The 17,380-nt window shown below is 36.7% G+C and overlaps 1 protein-coding gene across 12 annotated transcripts in view; it reads right to left on the minus strand.

Moving 5' to 3' along the window:
• Nucleotides 1–16,683, minus strand: part of PRP39-2 (Tetratricopeptide repeat (TPR)-like superfamily protein) — an 80,463-nt gene extending 63,780 nt beyond the window's left edge. For 5 of the 12 annotated variants that reach the window (XM_082887347.1, XM_082887349.1, XM_082887356.1 and 2 more), the window contains exons 1-2: nt 16,500–16,683; nt 7,862–7,956 (exon numbers count right to left, since the gene is read on the minus strand). In XM_082887347.1, coding sequence (XP_082743473.1) covers nt 7,862–7,956; nt 16,500–16,560 — 156 coding nt within the window. In that variant the 5' untranslated portion in view covers nt 16,561–16,683. The remainder of the gene's footprint in view (nt 1–7,861; nt 7,957–16,499) is intronic. The other 7 variants (XM_082887357.1, XM_082887359.1, XM_082887351.1 and 4 more) reach the window with 4 other exon arrangements.
• Between the last annotated feature and the right edge of the window lie 697 nt (nt 16,684–17,380).

Below are 17,380 nucleotides of genomic sequence, written 5' to 3' on the forward strand. Positions count from 1 at the left end.
TACATCAAACATCAAGTTTTGAGGCTTTAGAATGAAGAAAAATGAGTTAGAACACCAAGAACACGCACCAACCCAGCATTTTGCTCGTTCGGCGCTCAAGCAGCCACCATTGGGCGCACGAGCGAGCAGAAACCAATCTGCCTCTCCCTGAGCCACCGCTCGAGCGGCCTAGGACACCACTCAAGCAGCCAAGCCACCGCAAGTGCGGCCAAGGCTGGCGCACGTGCGGCACCCCTATTTCAGCCCAACTTCAAATGGACATATCCCTCTCATCCAAACTCGGTTTTAAGCGATTCTTGAGTCTAAATTCAAGCCCCGAAAGTCTAGTTTCTAATGGTGGTAGTCTCACATCAAATTCGATGTATACAAAGAGATATGTTTAAAATAGTGAAGGCTACTCACTTTCTTTTTAACCATTGCATTCTAACTCCTTTCCTAACTTAGTTTTCTTTCATTTCTTCGTATTTCCTTTTACTTGAAACATCTAAGCATAATATTTTCTAATACAAAACATATGACATTGTTGTGGAATACTTGAAGCCCTTCAACGTACGTCTTTGGCACACTTCAATATTCATCAAGCCTTAATCACCTAGGATGCTTCTAGGCATGCATTTGACACTTGTTTGACACTTGATTTAGACTTGGAATAAGCTTAGAAAGACCTTGAACAATCTAAGAAATTGATTAAGAAATATTAAGGTAAGTTTAGACACTAGAATTGAAGTAGGAGTTTGTAAATTGAATTGTGTTCAATGTCTTGTTTATGTTCTATGCAGGTCAATCATTTGGAGGAAGAAAACACCCTTGGTTCAAGAGCCATTTGTGAGTTATAGTAAAGTTATGTTTGTTAAACCATGATTTGAAATGCAAAACCTATGCCATGTTTATGAAAGTTATATTAATGTTTTGCCATGAATGCACGTTCTATACTCTTGTATCATGTACTGAGATGACACCTTGGATCTTGTTTTGTTATTAGGAAATCATGCCAATAACCTCCAGATAACTGAGCTCTTCTTACCACCTGTTGTGGACTCTTGATTCGAAAGCCTTGGAATGTTCATTGCTATGTATATGCTTCCAATTAGAAGTCGGGCTTGTGTGCTTGTTCTGGTTTTGTAAGGTTATGTCATAAATGTTGTATTTTATTTTATTGTTTAAGTGATGTAACAATGTAGATAACAATCCAAGGAGAATGTATGCTTTCATTTCATATAGCTATGCATTGCTCTGAATGCATGTTTCAAATCAATATAAGCAAATAATGGCTTCCGCACTCAAAATTTGGAAATTTGCCCCAATTATCATAAGAGTCTAACTTGTTTTAAAAGTTAGGCCTTTGGTAGTCCACGACTACTAGCTGATCACTACACTATCTTGTTTGGGGCGGGATGGGGTCGTGACATCAATCTCCCCAACCTTGGCTCATATACTCTCTCTAGTAATTCATCTCTTTTTAATACTCTTTGCCCTGTTACGCTTAATATTACACTAGCGGATGGATCATCTCAACCTATTAGTGGCAAGGATATTCTCTAGCCCACTACATCTCTGTCCTTACCCTCTAGTCTCTATGTTCCTACTTTTCAATTTGATTTACTTTCTGTTAGTCGATTGACTAAAGTTCTTCACTTTTCCATAATTTTTTCTCCCACTGTGTTTTGTAAGACCTCCAGGCCAAGAGGATGATTCTATGAAACACGGACATCTCTCTGGAGGCAGCGTATAGGTGTCCAACACGTGTTGGACACGGACACGCAATGGACACGTGTCAGACACTACCTAACGTGTCCCCCCCCCCCTCCCTTTTTTTTTTAATTTTTCCAACCGGACACGCTTGAGGGATACTCTTGGACACGTGGACACGTTAGAGACAGAGAGAGAAACCCTAACCCGTTGAATACAGAGAGAGAGAAAGGGTAAAGAAAAACCTGTTGAAGCCCTAGATCGAGGTAGGTTCTTCAAATCTGTTTGTTTCTTCAAATTTGTTCTTCATTCTTCTTCTTTTCTCTTCGTTTTTCTTCTTCTTTCTTTGTTTTTCTTCTTCTTTTGCTCGTCTCTCTGTGTGTCTATGTGTTTGTCTCTCTCTCTCTCTATCTAGCTCTTGCTATGTGTTCAACTCATCGACTCTGTCTCTCGCTTGTGTTCAACTCTCTTCTTCTCTACGTGTTCAACTCTCTCTCCTCAGTTCTATTCGTGTTTTTTTTTTTTTTCATCTCCCTCTCTTCTAACGTGTATGTCCCCTTTATATATATATATATATATATTTTAACAAAAACCTTTTTTTCCCCTTTCCTTTTTTTTCTATTTTTTGGGTATTCTTATTTGCTCAACCTGAACATACATAGAATAAATTATTTTTATTTGTAAAAAAATTAATTTGTAAATGATATTTGATATTAAAGTAAATAAAATTATATATATTAAGCGTGTCTCCAGCGTATCGTGTCCTCCGTTTTTTGAAAATTTGCATGTCTGCATGTCCGTGTCCATGCCTCATAGGGATGATTAGTTCAAGGAATGAGAAAGATGGCTTATATTTTCAAACACTAATAGCCCTCCTCGTCCTACTTCTGTTGTTTTGAGTGCTACCATATCTCCTCTGCAATGGCATTTTTGCTTGTCTCAACTTGAGTGTGATGCTTGTCAGTTTGGAAAGCATCACCATAGTTCCTTTCCTAATCATAGTGTTAGTCATGTGTCCGCGTCTTTTGATGTAGTCCACATAGACATATGGGTCCCTCTCAAACTCCCACTGTTGATGACTTTTTTTTTTTTTTTTTTTTTGTGGATTACTCTCGGATGACTTGGTTATTTTTACTACAGCAAATATCTAAATTACCCCAAGTCATTTATAAGTTTTATAATGAAATCTTTACTCAGTTTGAGAAACGTATTTAAATATTTTGTCTCATAATAGTTCAGAATATGTGCAGCCTACTGTGAATATTTTTTGTGATGGTCATAGTATTGTTCATCAAACTAGTTGTGCTCGTACCTCACCCCAAAATAGTATTCTTGAGAAGAAACACCGCCATTTGTTAAATGTTGCTCGCACATTGTTGTTTAACATGCACGTTCCTAAATAGTTTTTGGGGTGATTTTGTGCTCACTATCCACCGTCTTATTTTAACTACATGCCTTCAGTTGTGTTACAGAACCAATTTTCTTCATCTCAGTTATACCTCGATTGTTCCCCGTTTCCTCTTTCTTCTCGTATTTTCGGTTGTGTGGCCTTTGTCTATGTCCTTGATCTGGACCTAGATAAGCTATCTCCTCGCGCTTGCAAGTGTGTGTTTTTAGGTAATTCCCGTACTCAAAATTGTTATCGATGTTATCACCATGAGTTAGTTCTTTGTCAATGTTGATGTTACCTTTTTTGAGTCCACCCCTTATTTTTCTCTATCTGGGCAACAGTTGTCCGCTAATCTTATATCTTGTCGTGAAGGGGAGCCATTCTTTCCCACACCTCTTCTCGTGCCTTGTGTCCTCTCGTCCTCTGTCTCACCCAACACCAATGTAGATCCCTCTCATTTGCCTCCATCTTCTCTCCATGTTAATCAATGATCTCAGGCTCGTCACATTATTTCTTATGGCCCGAATAGTTCACCATCTTTGTCAGAGGCTCCTGCACCTCCTACCATAGTGACATCCGATGATCTCCCCTATTGCTTGGCGTCGAGGTAAATGCACTTGCACACAACATCCCATTGCCCGTTTTGTTTCGTATGATCGTCTTTCCACTAGCCTTCACTCATTTGCTTGTAACTTGTCTTTCCATTCCATCTTACGAGCAGGTTATGTCCATGTTAGGTTGGAAGCATGCTATGGATGAGGAAATGAGTGCTCTTCATCAGAATCAGACTTGGGAACTTACTCCTTTGCCTTCTACAAAACCTATTGTCAGTTGTCGTTGGATTTATACTGTCAAGTATCTTCCTGATGGTTCTGTTAAGAGGCTTAAAGCCCGCGTGGTGGCCAAAGGCTACACATAAACCTATAGAGTTAATTATTTAGAAACCTTCTCCCCTATGGCTCACCTTAACTTTGGTCAAATTCTACTCTCTGTTGTCGTCAGTTAGTCTTGGCCTTTATATCAGCATGATATAAAGAATGGCTTCTTCATAGCGATCTCTAAGAGGAGGTCTATATGGATCAGCCGCCTGGCTATGCTATTCTCGATACTGTGAATTTGGTTTATCGGTTGCGGAAGGCCTTGTATGGTCTCAAGTAGGGTTGTCAATGGATCGGATTTGATCCTAATCTAACCTGAATCCGATCCGAAAATCTGAATTCATTTACAAAAAATCCGATCCGGCAATCCAATAATCCGAATGCGCTTAATTCGTTTATTAAACAGATCGAGTATGAAAAATCCAATCCGGTCCGATAAGATAATCCAATAATCTGATCCAATTATTCTCAATTTGAATAAAGAAAACACAAAATGAAAAAAAAATAAAAAAAAAATCAAATTATCTAAAATTGTAGCTCAATAAATATATAAATTAATCGGATAAGATCGGATTATCGGATCAAATATCCGAAATTATCGAATTCAGATTCGGGTGATCTATTATCAAATATGGGCTAAACAGATTCGGATCGGATTCGGGTTTGTCTTAATCAGATCGGATTCAAATTTTGACAGATCCAATCCAAATCCGATCCATTTACAGGCCTAATCTCAAGCATTCTCCTCATGGTTGGTTTAATCGCTTCAATGCAGTTGTGCTTGCATATGGATTCTGCCATTCTCCTTCTGATCATTCTATTTTTGTTCGCCACTCATCTACTGGAAATATTGTTGTTCTCATTGTCTATATAGATGACATCATCATTTCTGGCATTGACACCACCGGTATTGCTAACTTAAAACAATATTTAGGTTAGCACTTTCACACTAAGGACTTGATTCATCTTCGCTATTTTCTTAGAATTGAGATTGCTCAGTCTTCTCGGGATTTGTTTCTCTCGCAACGTAAGTATGTGCTTGATCTTCTCTCTAAGGCTAGCCTCTTAGGTACTCACCCGAGTGATACTCCCATGGACTCCTGTGTTAAACTTGATGGTGACACCGAGGACATGTTTCCTAATAAAGAGACGTATCTATATCGTATCTATATCGGATACCGATACTCTTTGGATTCTCCCATGGACTCTTGTGTTAAACTTGATGGTGACAAACGCGTTTCTTAATACAGCTATGCATGGATACTTTTAAAAGAGAGACGTATTCATATCGTATCTATATTGGATACCAATACTCTTTGGATACTCACAGATACGTATCGAATAATATTGAAATTATCGAATACTTCTTAATTAATTTTTGAAGTATTAGATACTCCAAGTCACATATTACTTCTTTTAAAAAATAAGAATTGTAGCATTTCTTAGTATTATAATATAATATAATTGCAAGGATAAATGTAAGAATATTTTTACAATATTTTGCACAGTTCTTTGATAATAAGAACATAGTGAGTTAAAGTAATAAAGTTTGTCAAATTGACGTGTCCTTATTGCATCATGCACCCTTATAACTACATAGAAAGTACAAATTACCAAGAGAATATAACAATAGTAAAATTAAATATAAATAATAAATAAATAAGCAAGCAAAACATACGACATTTTTTACTAGTGCAAAAGGAAAAAGCATAGGGATAAGTTGTGGATTGTTATATTATTGTAAATTTGTAATATAAACATATTAAACTTGATATTGAAAAATTAAAAATTTTAAAGTAAACTAGCTATTGGCTTAAATTAATACTTAATGCTTAAAGATTAGTATTTTGTATCATTATAGTGTGATTTCTCTTGAGCTTATGTTCTAACTCACTACTAATAATTCTAAAAAAAAAAAAAAATTTACAAGCACATCCTAACCGTACTCATATCTTTTTTAGGGGGTTTTGTCTTATTCCATATCTATATTGTATCGTATCCGTATTGTATCATATCCATATCTCGTATCCATATCCGTGCTTCCTATATTTAAAAATACACCTGCTTTCACTCCCAAACATCATTTTCGTCATTATAGAAAAATTTCAGAAAAAGATAAGAAGCATTCTAAAGTTTACCCCAAAAAAGAAGAGATAAATTTCATCTAATAATTTTTCAAGCGTAACATAAGATCCAGTTAACTATAGGTCTAAATAGCTCATGATTATTATACTCTCCAACAGAATTTTAGTTTACAACTATTCAGCAATCTAGTTACGACAAAAATTGTAAAAGCTTATGACCTAAAAATATGCATGCTGAGAAAGCACTTGTTTATTTGCCTAAGAAGACAAAACCTTATAGAGATTTAGATGACCAATTAGGAACAAAAAATCCATACTAGCTCCTAACTCCGAAGCACGGACATTTGTCATATCGGACACGACGCTCTTTGGACGCTCTAAGGGTCCACCACTTCTTTGACTTGTCTTAATTAAAAAGTAAAATTCATAGCATCAGACATTTTACACACACTTCAGCGACACTTCTTGAACACTCTGAACACAACATATATGATGAATCTCTTCATAGTAACAATGTTTTGCATTTTTTCGGAATGCAACTTGTGTAGTCTAAATACGTTTTGCAGCATTTATAAGATGAATATATCATGTGTTGTGTATCTCAATGTTCTACAATTGTTTTGCATTTTTTAAAATGCAATCTTGATATTTTTTGTTTTCATTACCTTTAAAAAAACTATTCATATATTTGATATGTAACAAATATATAAAAATATAATTATTTAATGTGTCCCAAGCATGTTGTGTCCAACAATTTTCGAAATTTGTCGTGTCACTCACCATATTCATGTCAATGATGTGCTATTTGAGTTCCTAATGTTGGCTTATTATAACCTGAGAGTAGTAACTTGAGTACGTGGGCAAAGAAGAAGAAAAATATGAGGAAAGGTGAAAAGGTGTTTCACCCTTGTAATGATTTAACAAATTTACTCAAAACACAATCTTAAATTCTCATAACTCAACTCCTATTGAAAATAAGATTTACAACTAAATTTATAAGTTACTAGACTTTTACAAGAAGGACCCCAATTTCACGATTAGAAAGTTAAGAAACTTTGACCAACTAGAAAATTTTAGAACTAATAACACAATTGAACTCCATGGAAGACCCAATAACATAATTTAATCCATAAGAACACTCATGGGCTACCCCTACAGCTCATATCCAATAATTATCAAAATACCCTAACTAAAACTGAATAAAAAGCCATTAAATTTGTCCAGAAGCATTCTAATGTCTAAATATATAAAACAAAACTCAAACTAACCCAAAAGATGATTACATAAAGTCCGAGGTGCAATCCTTGTGAACTTTAGATTTTCCTTTTTCTTCTTTCCATGTTCGTCATCATATTATCTACAACGGATCACCTAATTTGTTTGTGTAGAGCAGCTCTCCTCTTGAAAATGCTTGCTAGCTCAACTAGTCAAGTTATAGCAGGTTGTACCACAGCCAATGGTTCAACCACAGTAGAAGCTACATTTCTATTGGGTGACATGCTCAAATTATTCAACTTGCACCTTTCTCATTTTTATTTTAAGTGAGTTACTTGCACCTTCTCTTGATCCTTGTCAATTCCCATTTGGCTGAACTCTTTCCCTTTGCTAATGCAGAGCAGAAGTAGACACTCCCACATTAACTGATTATTAATAACACATGAAAGGAAGAAAGAAAAAGAAAAGTAGGAGAAATATCTAAGCTGGAGCCCAATAATGTCTAGAATGCCAATAACTATGTGCCATTAACAGCAAAATGCAATCATATGTTTGAGATTTAAACATGAAAATTCTAAGACATACATATGGAATTGAAAACTTACTGGATATGTTTTCTCAATCTTTGAAATAATTGAAGTCCAAGTATCAAAGTCTAGGCCTCTACGAATCAATTCCTGAAGTTGTTCATCAAAACCAACTGTCGGAAAGTGCCAACAGATTATATCCTAGTTAATTTGAAAGGAAGTTGCTAACCTCACTTTGTAAAGAGTTAAGACAAACAACTAAAAAGAAATAAGTTCCATTAATAAGCAGATTTAGCATACTTAGTGAAATAATAAAACCCAAGAGTGCAGAAGTTAAGAGTTCAGTTGCTTCTCCCAAAGACAACCAAAATCACATCTAACCGTTTTCAAATAAAATATAAGAAGAAAATTTTAAGAAATAAAAAAGAGGGTAGCACCATGGCTCTCCAGGAAAAGCCTTGGACAATTTAGCTCTTAAACCTACTTATGCAAATAACATTAGTACCCTATCAGAATCTTCACCAATGCATATGCCCGATCACCAATAGATCATCCATATGATTTCTATGCCTCTTTCTCATCAACAAAAACTTCCCAACCCTTGCTCAGTCCCTCTTTACATGCTAAATCAACAGAACCAAATTATTAAGACAAATACAAGAGTAAGAAGAAAAGGAAAGAAGGAGAAAGCATCAGTGAATTGTTGTCAATAGTGAAAATCATCGCCTCAACCACCTAAGATTACTTGGACCCGACTTTGATCAACACCACTATCTCTTCCAACTAAATAAAATCCAAAAAGGTTGCTAATACCACCATCAGTTACCATCAACTCTGCTATTGTAGGTACATGGGTCCAATTCCGCCACATGGCTTTGTGTCATGAGCTAACAGTTTGACTTCAGCTCGCAACTCTTGCATGTGGCGTGGCGCCCCAACATGGCGTGTTGGCCCCAAGTAGTCCAACGCATACCCAATGCCGATGTGCGCACGCCTGCCCATGCTTGCACACTAGAGGGTTTCAAGCATGCGTTGGCATTTCCGTAAATTCTAATATTTGGGTAATATTTAGAATTATTGGATTATTTCATTATGACTCCTCAAACATGTGGGATGTTTCTTTGTGCCAGCCAGAAAAGGGCTTAAGATGCTATTAAAAGGGGGCATGGAGTGCTTCAACCTATCTCCCCAACCTATGATGGGGTTACAAATGAGCAACCAAAGGGCAGGCCTTTGACACTCTATTGAGAGTTGTCTTTGGTCTTCATGTGTGTTTTGGGAACCCCATGGACAGTGTCATTGAGAGGCATGAGTGCCAACATTGCACGCTACTTCCTAGCGGGAGGTTCAAGCACGCACTTGCTATGCCGCTTGTTGTAGCATATTGTGGTGTCATCTTCGATATAACAGATTAGGCTATCGAGGCATGCCATCATTAAAGCCTCATGTGCCAACTTGTGAACATAGGCTTGGGTTCAGCCGTGAATGCGAGGGTCGTGTAGCCTAGCTAGCAGTTTAGTGACAACACCGCTACTAGTGGGAACAATTGAATGTCATGAAGCATTGCCATCATGCAAGAAGCATTGCGCGGAGCTTGTGGGAAGACAAAATGCTAATTGAGCACTACTAACACACATTGTCATGCTCATGCTACACGCTAGTGCAACGCCTTGGGTGCACAATGACCCTTCGTGGATGGTTTAGCATATCAATGCGTGCATGAGGATTTGAGTTGTGGCCACGCATGTGACCATAGTCACCTGTGGTTGTCTGAGATGGGCGCAACAAGAGACCCTATTCAAGAGAGGGAAAGCTTGTCAACCAGATTGAGTGTTCTAGATCAGTGCACAATTAGGCAACTTTGTGTTGGGTTAGTTGTGAGTCACACTAACATGGGACGCCTTGATTGAGTTGGACCTCAGTTGGGCAAGCGCCTTGCTCAAGGGCAAGTTTGGTGCCATGGAGCAACATCAGCAGCGCGTAATGCACTTGCGGACATCTAGTCCACTCGTGGCATGGAAGCCGGAGCTTCTTTGTGGGAGTTATTTTTGCTAGACATAGCATTGGGCTTGCATTTGATAAGACGGATTAAGATTCAACACTCGATGGTCAAGGAGAGTTTAGCAAGGCTAGACATTTGGTCCAATTCAAGTGCCTCACAGGCAAATATGTTCCGTTGTGCCTCTAAAAAGAGCCGGCTTGTGACACTTTGCAACGTCATCATGTGGCTGGCTTCTCCACGAGTCCGAATTTGCTGAAGTTGAATATCTCAACTTCACGGTGAAGTTGATCAATTATTGGACTAACTTGGATTCACTTCAGTGATCTAAGCCATTCATCTTATACAATAACTAAGAAAATTATCCATGCAAAATATCAAATTGATCTAACATCAATTGTCATACTATTAGACCATTTTTATCTATACGGCCTACATGTTTTAAAGAATAGACTGTCCATGTGCTATAATGTATATGTGATTTGATCATGTGATTACTTATGTCTGATCAATCTAATTTTTTGGATACATGTTCTTCTCAGCTTGTCATATGAAATGAACAGTTTAGATCATTGACATGGGTACAGATTAGTCCCACAATGCGCCAACTTTACGTATGAAGTTCAAATATTCAACTTTAGCAAATCCAAACTCACTTCTCCATAAGGCTCGAGCGTCATATTTTTGCCTCGTGAGGTGACACGTAGGTCAATCACATATCCCCAATTCCTCCCCTAGAGAGTCAAGACTCAAGACATGCTAGCCAGGCTTAGGCATTAATCAAGGCTGCTCAAATATCTTCCTCTTTTTTTTTCTTTTTCTTTTTTTATCAGCAGCCAAGGAAATTTTATTAATAAAAAAGGAAGAAAACAAGAAGAGGACAACCAGGCACTCTCCTCTTGAGATTACCCTCGCCACCAAGATCATGACAAACTAATGTGTAGCAAACCAAGCTTTCTTAATCCCCAGTCTGAAGTGTCTCATCATTGCTACCTACCACGGGAGAGGGATGTTAGGACTCGTGAAGGAAAATGCCCCCACTAAGATTTGGAAAAAAATTTACTATAATCACTTGTATTGACTTTGAAAAATAGCCTATGCAAGACAATTTGGCCTCACTCACATTTGGATTTTGCCTCCACTATGTTATGTCCCCCCACTCTTTTTAAGAAGTAATATAAGAATCTCTCCCATTTATCCCAAAAAATAAAAATATCAATCCCATTCCTCTCTACATAACTCTCTCCTATGTAGCTCCTCTAATCCATGTTTGTTTGAATGGACTAAATAAAAAGGGATTGCAATGCAATGAACTATTAGTCCTGGAATAAATAGTCCCTAGACTATTTCATTGGAAATGATATGTATCTCATATTTGTTTGGTCATGGGATTAGATGTTTGGAAATAGCTATCCTAGTGAATCTCATGTTTGGTTAGGAAATTATGAAGAAAGATAACTTCTCAAAAGACCATTTTGTCCTTTTGTTTACTAAGCAATGGCAATGCTAAATTTGAAGTATATTTGATTTTATTTTACTAAAACCACTTTTTAATTTTATTTAAATACGAGTTTAGAAGTATATTTTCATTTATGATTTTGCTAATACAAAAAAGGCAAAAAAAAAAAAACAAACAAACAAACAAATAAATAAATAAAAACAAACAAACAAACAAGACTATCATTTATAACGAGATTAATTTACACGTTTAAAAAAATAAATAAATAAATCCAGCATGTTTAAAAAGAGTGAAGAGATGTGATACAGTGACGATTAGATAGAAGTGTTAGGGGAAGGAGTAGACCTAGATTGGCGTGAGTTAGTGTAATAAATAGAGATATGAATCTCGTTAAATTGACTAACCAAATGGCCTTTGATAGAGTTGGGTAAAGAAGAAGGATTCATATAGCCGACCCCATTTGATAGGACTTAAGGCTTGGTTTGGTTTGGTTTGGTTTGTTTTGGTTAACATGTCTTAAAAAAGAGTGTTGTTATTACCACACCAATTAATACTTTGGACCCCCCATGTCTTTCTTTTCTTTTATTACAATAATAACCTCAAATAAAATTACTAAAAAGGACATGAATTATTTTGGGACACCCCATCTCATAATTAAATCTATCCACCCACTAAATCATAACACAGGGTTTATGAGAGGATCCACCTTAATCACCACCCACACACTTCAAAACCCTCAAAACCTTCAAAACCCTCTGGCGGCAACGGCAACGGCAACAACTATTCAACAGTATACACTTCTCCAGTAATGGCAATGAGAGAGTTTTTCCGGCAGCCCCAATACCATGAGACGAATAGAGCATCACAATGTAAGCTCAGAGGAGGTTCACAGCTTGGATGATGTTCGCATCTCGGAGGAAGTTGACCTTGTAATGATAAGTTTTTTCAAAAAAAACAAAAATTTGGTGAAAGCGGTCCTACTTTTTTTCAAAACTGAACTCCCAAACAAATGCCAAAAAAATAGTAACACGTGGCCAAATTAAAGGCATTAGTTTAGCAACGTCTAACCGAACATTATTCATATGTTCGGCACTTTGAATGTAACCTTAATCCATACTCACGTTTTGGTTATGCGATAAACTTTAGTTTTATTTGTTAATCAAACTGGTTTATGCATACTTATCTTTGTTTGTTAAACTTTGATGGGTCAAACTTGTTCATAGACTGATAACTTTACGTTTTTATAATGCTCAACAACACAAGTCCGAACATAGGTAATTTCTTCGGCAACATAGGTCCAAACATGGCGGTGGAGAGATCGACGGCAGAGAGAGGTCGACAGTGAAGGACTGGCTACGACAAAGATCAATGGCTCAGCTCTCGACAGTGAGAGGAAGATTGGTGAGTTCAACTGATAAGGGTTTTGGGAGATGGGAGTTTTTAGGTGGTGTGCTAAGGGGTGTGTATTTTGGTGGGTGTGATATTTTTAAAAGGATAATTTTGGTTTTTATTATTCGGAAGGTTCTTAGAAATTGTTAGGGTTTTGAATTTTGTAGGTGGGGATTCCAACAAATGGGGGGTCCAAAGTATTAAGTGGGGGCTGATAGTAGCACTCTTAAAAAAAATGAAAGAAAGAAATGTTATGTACTTGGGGGTTCAATTTCGTCATTAAACTAGCTAATCTAGAGGTTGGCTCAATCCACTCATTTCTGTCCCACACAACCTGTTAGTCTGACCAGATTATTAGTCTGACTTTCACTTTTCTAACTAAATGTTGGACTAGTTATTCTAATGGACATGGAGTCCAATCTCATGGCTCTATCCCACCAAACAAACACCCTTTTTAAGAAAATTTGTTTACAAATTAAAATCTTGCTAGTAATGTAAATTTATCTTTTATTTTTACTTTTCAAGCAGTAATTGAGATAGTTATGAAAAATTCCATAACTGTCATTGAGGACAATAATATGCATAGATTTAGGGTTTAAATAAGAAAAAACATTAGCCCTTTAAAAAAAAATTTATTTACTATCAAATAGGAAAACATTTCGCGTATGGTTCAGATTTTGCCTCCTTTGGAAAAATACCATGGCTCCATCCTTGGCTACATAGGTTGGGAGCAAGGACTAGGCATCTTGCTAGAGATCAATAGAGGACTTGTGGCCTAGAGGCTAGAGTCTAAGGGTTCGTCTTAGTGCCTCACCAACTCTTTCCTGAAGGTAGAACATGTCTAGGCCAATCTTACAAAGACACTAGGCATTTACAAAGGCATGTGACACCTCGAAGGTTGAATTATACCCATGGTTTTAAAAAGCGGCCTCAAGGTTGTAGTAGTTACCACCACCCGTTACGACCGCTATAGCGGTGTGACAAAAATTTACAACTGTAATGTCTACCACCGTTACATAAAGGCCATAATGGCCGTTACATTGCCGCTACAGCACTGTTACGGTTGTTACCACCACTACACTTATTTTTTATGTAAGGTTATTTTCTCTTTTTTATTTTCTAGTTGTTAAAATCACACAAAAATGCACAAAACTTAAGTAAAAATCTCAACTCTACATGTTTTGAATGTCCAATCTTCAAGTTCTACAAGACTCGAGTTGCTATCAAGATTAATTAAATGAGCTTACTTCTCTCTTTCTCTTTTCAAACTTTCATTACTTTATATTTTTTTTTTTTATTTTTATTATTGACAAGCTTTCATTACTTTTTCACTTAATTCTTTAGATATTAACTTAGATCTATTTCCTCTTACGTTAAGTTTATTGAACAAAATTTAGATTTCATGTTATGTACTTTTACTTTATTATATTCATATTTTGTATTTTGAACTTATGTTTATGAGACTATTATTTTTAATTTTAAACATATTTTGTTTTTTTCCTTAACAAGTTGGAAGTTATCCACAAGTACATAATTAGTATAGCAAAGAAAATTAAATCATCCAACAATAGGAAAAATCTCCACAATGACTTAAAACTAATATAAAAATTAGTACATATATTGGATCATGTTTAAAAACTAAGAAAAACATACCAAAATTATTTTGAACTTCACTAAATGTGATTTTGAAATAAAAACATGCATATCGGTATGTTTTTCTAAAGTTGCGCGAAGAAATAAAAAAAAATTCACGATTCTGGTTGCCGCCACTGTTACGCTACAGCCGTTACATTGCGCAACTGCATTAACACTACAATTACCGTCACAGTATCCGCCACAGTTATTTAAAACCTTCATCATACCTAACACTAAGCTTCTATGACATCTTGAAAGATATATCATACTTACCTATTGTCAACTCCATCATACATTCCTCAAGGTTTGGCCTCAAATGAAAAGGTAACCAAGATACATCTGTGAAGCAAAGTTCCACATTACCCAAGTACTAAAGTAATGTTAAGCATATAAACATGAGGGCAACCTCACCTCTTGAGCTAGTTTTTGAGGTTAAAAACTAAACAAGACTATGCAACATGGTATCAGAGCACCCTCACAGGTGTTGTCGAGTGAGCAAACTAGGCATGAGGAAGGGTGTGAAATGAAGTCCAACATCACCCAGGTATTAAAATAATGCTAAGCATATACACATGAGGGCACCCTCACCTCTTGAGTTAGATTTTGGGGTTGAGTTCTACCCCAAGACCGTGTAGCATGGTATCAAAGCCTGAGAATTCAAAGATGGGTAGGATGTGTGTCCTTGGCCTACACAACGCAAGTGTTGCCGAGTTAGCATGTTGAAGTCCCATATCGCCCAAGTACTAAAGCAATGTTAAGCATATAAACGTGAGGGCACCCTCACCTCTTGGGCTAGCTTTTGAGGTTGAGCTCTACCCAAGACCGTGTAACAACATCCATATTGTTGAATTAAGGTGTGGAGCCATCTGTCCTAAGCTATGTTGGCAACCAAGGTTTGGCCACCTTATATTAGGGAGCCTCCTCCATGCATGCAATTAGCGTCTCAACCTCTCCTATCTCTCAAGCAAAGCATCAAGCTCTCCGCTACCACCTTCTCTCTCTCCAAGGGTTGCATGTCCTCCGCCTCCGGTGATCGCCAACCATGTCAATGTCTACCATCTTCCTAAAGTGCCTCCCTCAACCACACCATCTCTTCACCATCCACAACAATCAAGCACTATCATCAACTTCATTACCCATATGCTATGTAGCAAAGGCACATACATAGCACATGTACACGATATAACACAAAGACGTTGACTAATGACGGCAACAAGGCAGGGATAGGTCAAGGGACCCTTACCCACCCCCATTTATGAACATCACCCCTATACCCCTCCCCGACACCCGCCCCATCCCCACTTAGTGTAACCCCACGCCATCCAGATTCGAACAACCTAGTTGACACTCCTGCAACTTGAATCTCATTCTTCGAAAGCTATCACAACTTGAAGTCAAGCTATGTCACACAGTGGAGGCAACAATTACGGTTGGCCACATATCAGTTCGAAATCAATTGTAAATTGAAACGAAATTTTTTCTACTATTGATGAATCACACCCAAATCCAGAAAAGGTTAGGAATCAGTCCCTAGCTCTGATACAAAAATGATGGAATCAAAATCAAAGAGAGGAGAAATCATAGAGAGAGAAAGTCTCAATTGAGATCTAGAGAGAATCTCTGAAAATATCTATTCCAAAATGATCGAAGGTTGGTTATTGGACACCCACATTCCCATTTATAGTCAACCAACTCTGCCACCCACTAACACATCAACTAAATAATACAAATCGAATGACATGCACATATTTACTTGTATCATAAAGCCAAGCTTGAGCAACAATGTGCTCACTGCTCAGAACTATTAGGCTCAAAAAAAAAAAAAAAGGGGCTACAGTGCAATTGAAATGGAAGTACAAATAAACTTGAACCTACATAGTAGAAACAAATTATAATTTCTGAACTCCAACTTGGAAATTAATCCCATGAGGTCAGCAAACAAGGTTAAGGTCCCCAAATTCAAATAAGCCAAAATCGAACAATTTGAAAGGTTGGGTATGAAGCTTTTTACGAGCGAACAAATCAACATTTTTATCTTCCCATCAATAACCGTTGTTTCATTTTGTTATCAAACGAGTAATAGAGTAATACCCAACTCACTTTTTGTCTTAGTTTCGAATTTCACACATTCAATTCAAAGGTATTATGAGAAGAACTAGATAATTTTCAGAAACAATTCGCTTAAAGCATGGTTTACAAGTATAAACTATCACGCATTAAAGGTTTGAGTTCACCTTGAGACTCTTCTCCTATGGCCGGAAGGTTCTTATCGGCATTATACATCTGTAACTCCATTACTGCAAATCAATCCACCTACATATATACATATATATATATAGAGAGAGAGAGAGAGAGAGAGAGAGAGAGAATCGGAGAGGTTATTTTATAACAAATGACTTTTGGTTTCTTCAGCCAGTCGACCCGCTAAGAGACCCTTGGGTCTTAAATTGAACATAAGGAAATTTTCCTTTTTTTATTATTATTTTAATGAAAAACGGTAGATATTTTAAAAATTCTATTAAAAATTTTATTAAATGGCTTTATGGCTCATAGTTTACATTATAGGTCCATATTTATACCATGTGAAATATTTGATAAAAATTTTAGAAGAATTTTTGAGTCTCTAACATTACTCTATTTCAATTAAAGTGTAAATTTAATATGATGAAATATAGAAATAAAATTACCTTCTTGTTTATTGTTGTACAAATGATGCAATTAACTAAAATAAATAGATTCATGATTACCTGAAATAAATTGACTTCTTTATCATTTTATTGTATTGTGTATTTTTATGCAATATAATTGTAATATTCAATATGTTTTCTTATTCTGTAATGTTAATTTGATTAATCATGAATCTATATATTTTAGTTAATTACATCATTTGTGCAATAATCTTAAAACAAATTAGCCGCCTCACCGTGGGTGCTGACGGCACGTCGGCTTCTGTCTCCCAAAATACAACGGTTTAGACTGGCTAACACAGAAGTACCTTCTGTTGGCTTTGGCGAACCGACAATGGCAGCACTCTCTCACACGAGAAGAAAATTATAGGAGCAAACTGACTGTATCTTCTACAGCAAAAATTTTGTGTCAAACCAAGGAAGATGAG

Source organism: Camellia sinensis, chromosome 9 (genome assembly GCF_055761805.1).
Source record: "Camellia sinensis isolate YWXY chromosome 9, ASM5576180v1, whole genome shotgun sequence".
NCBI lineage: Eukaryota > Viridiplantae > Streptophyta > Magnoliopsida > Ericales > Theaceae > Camellia > Camellia sinensis.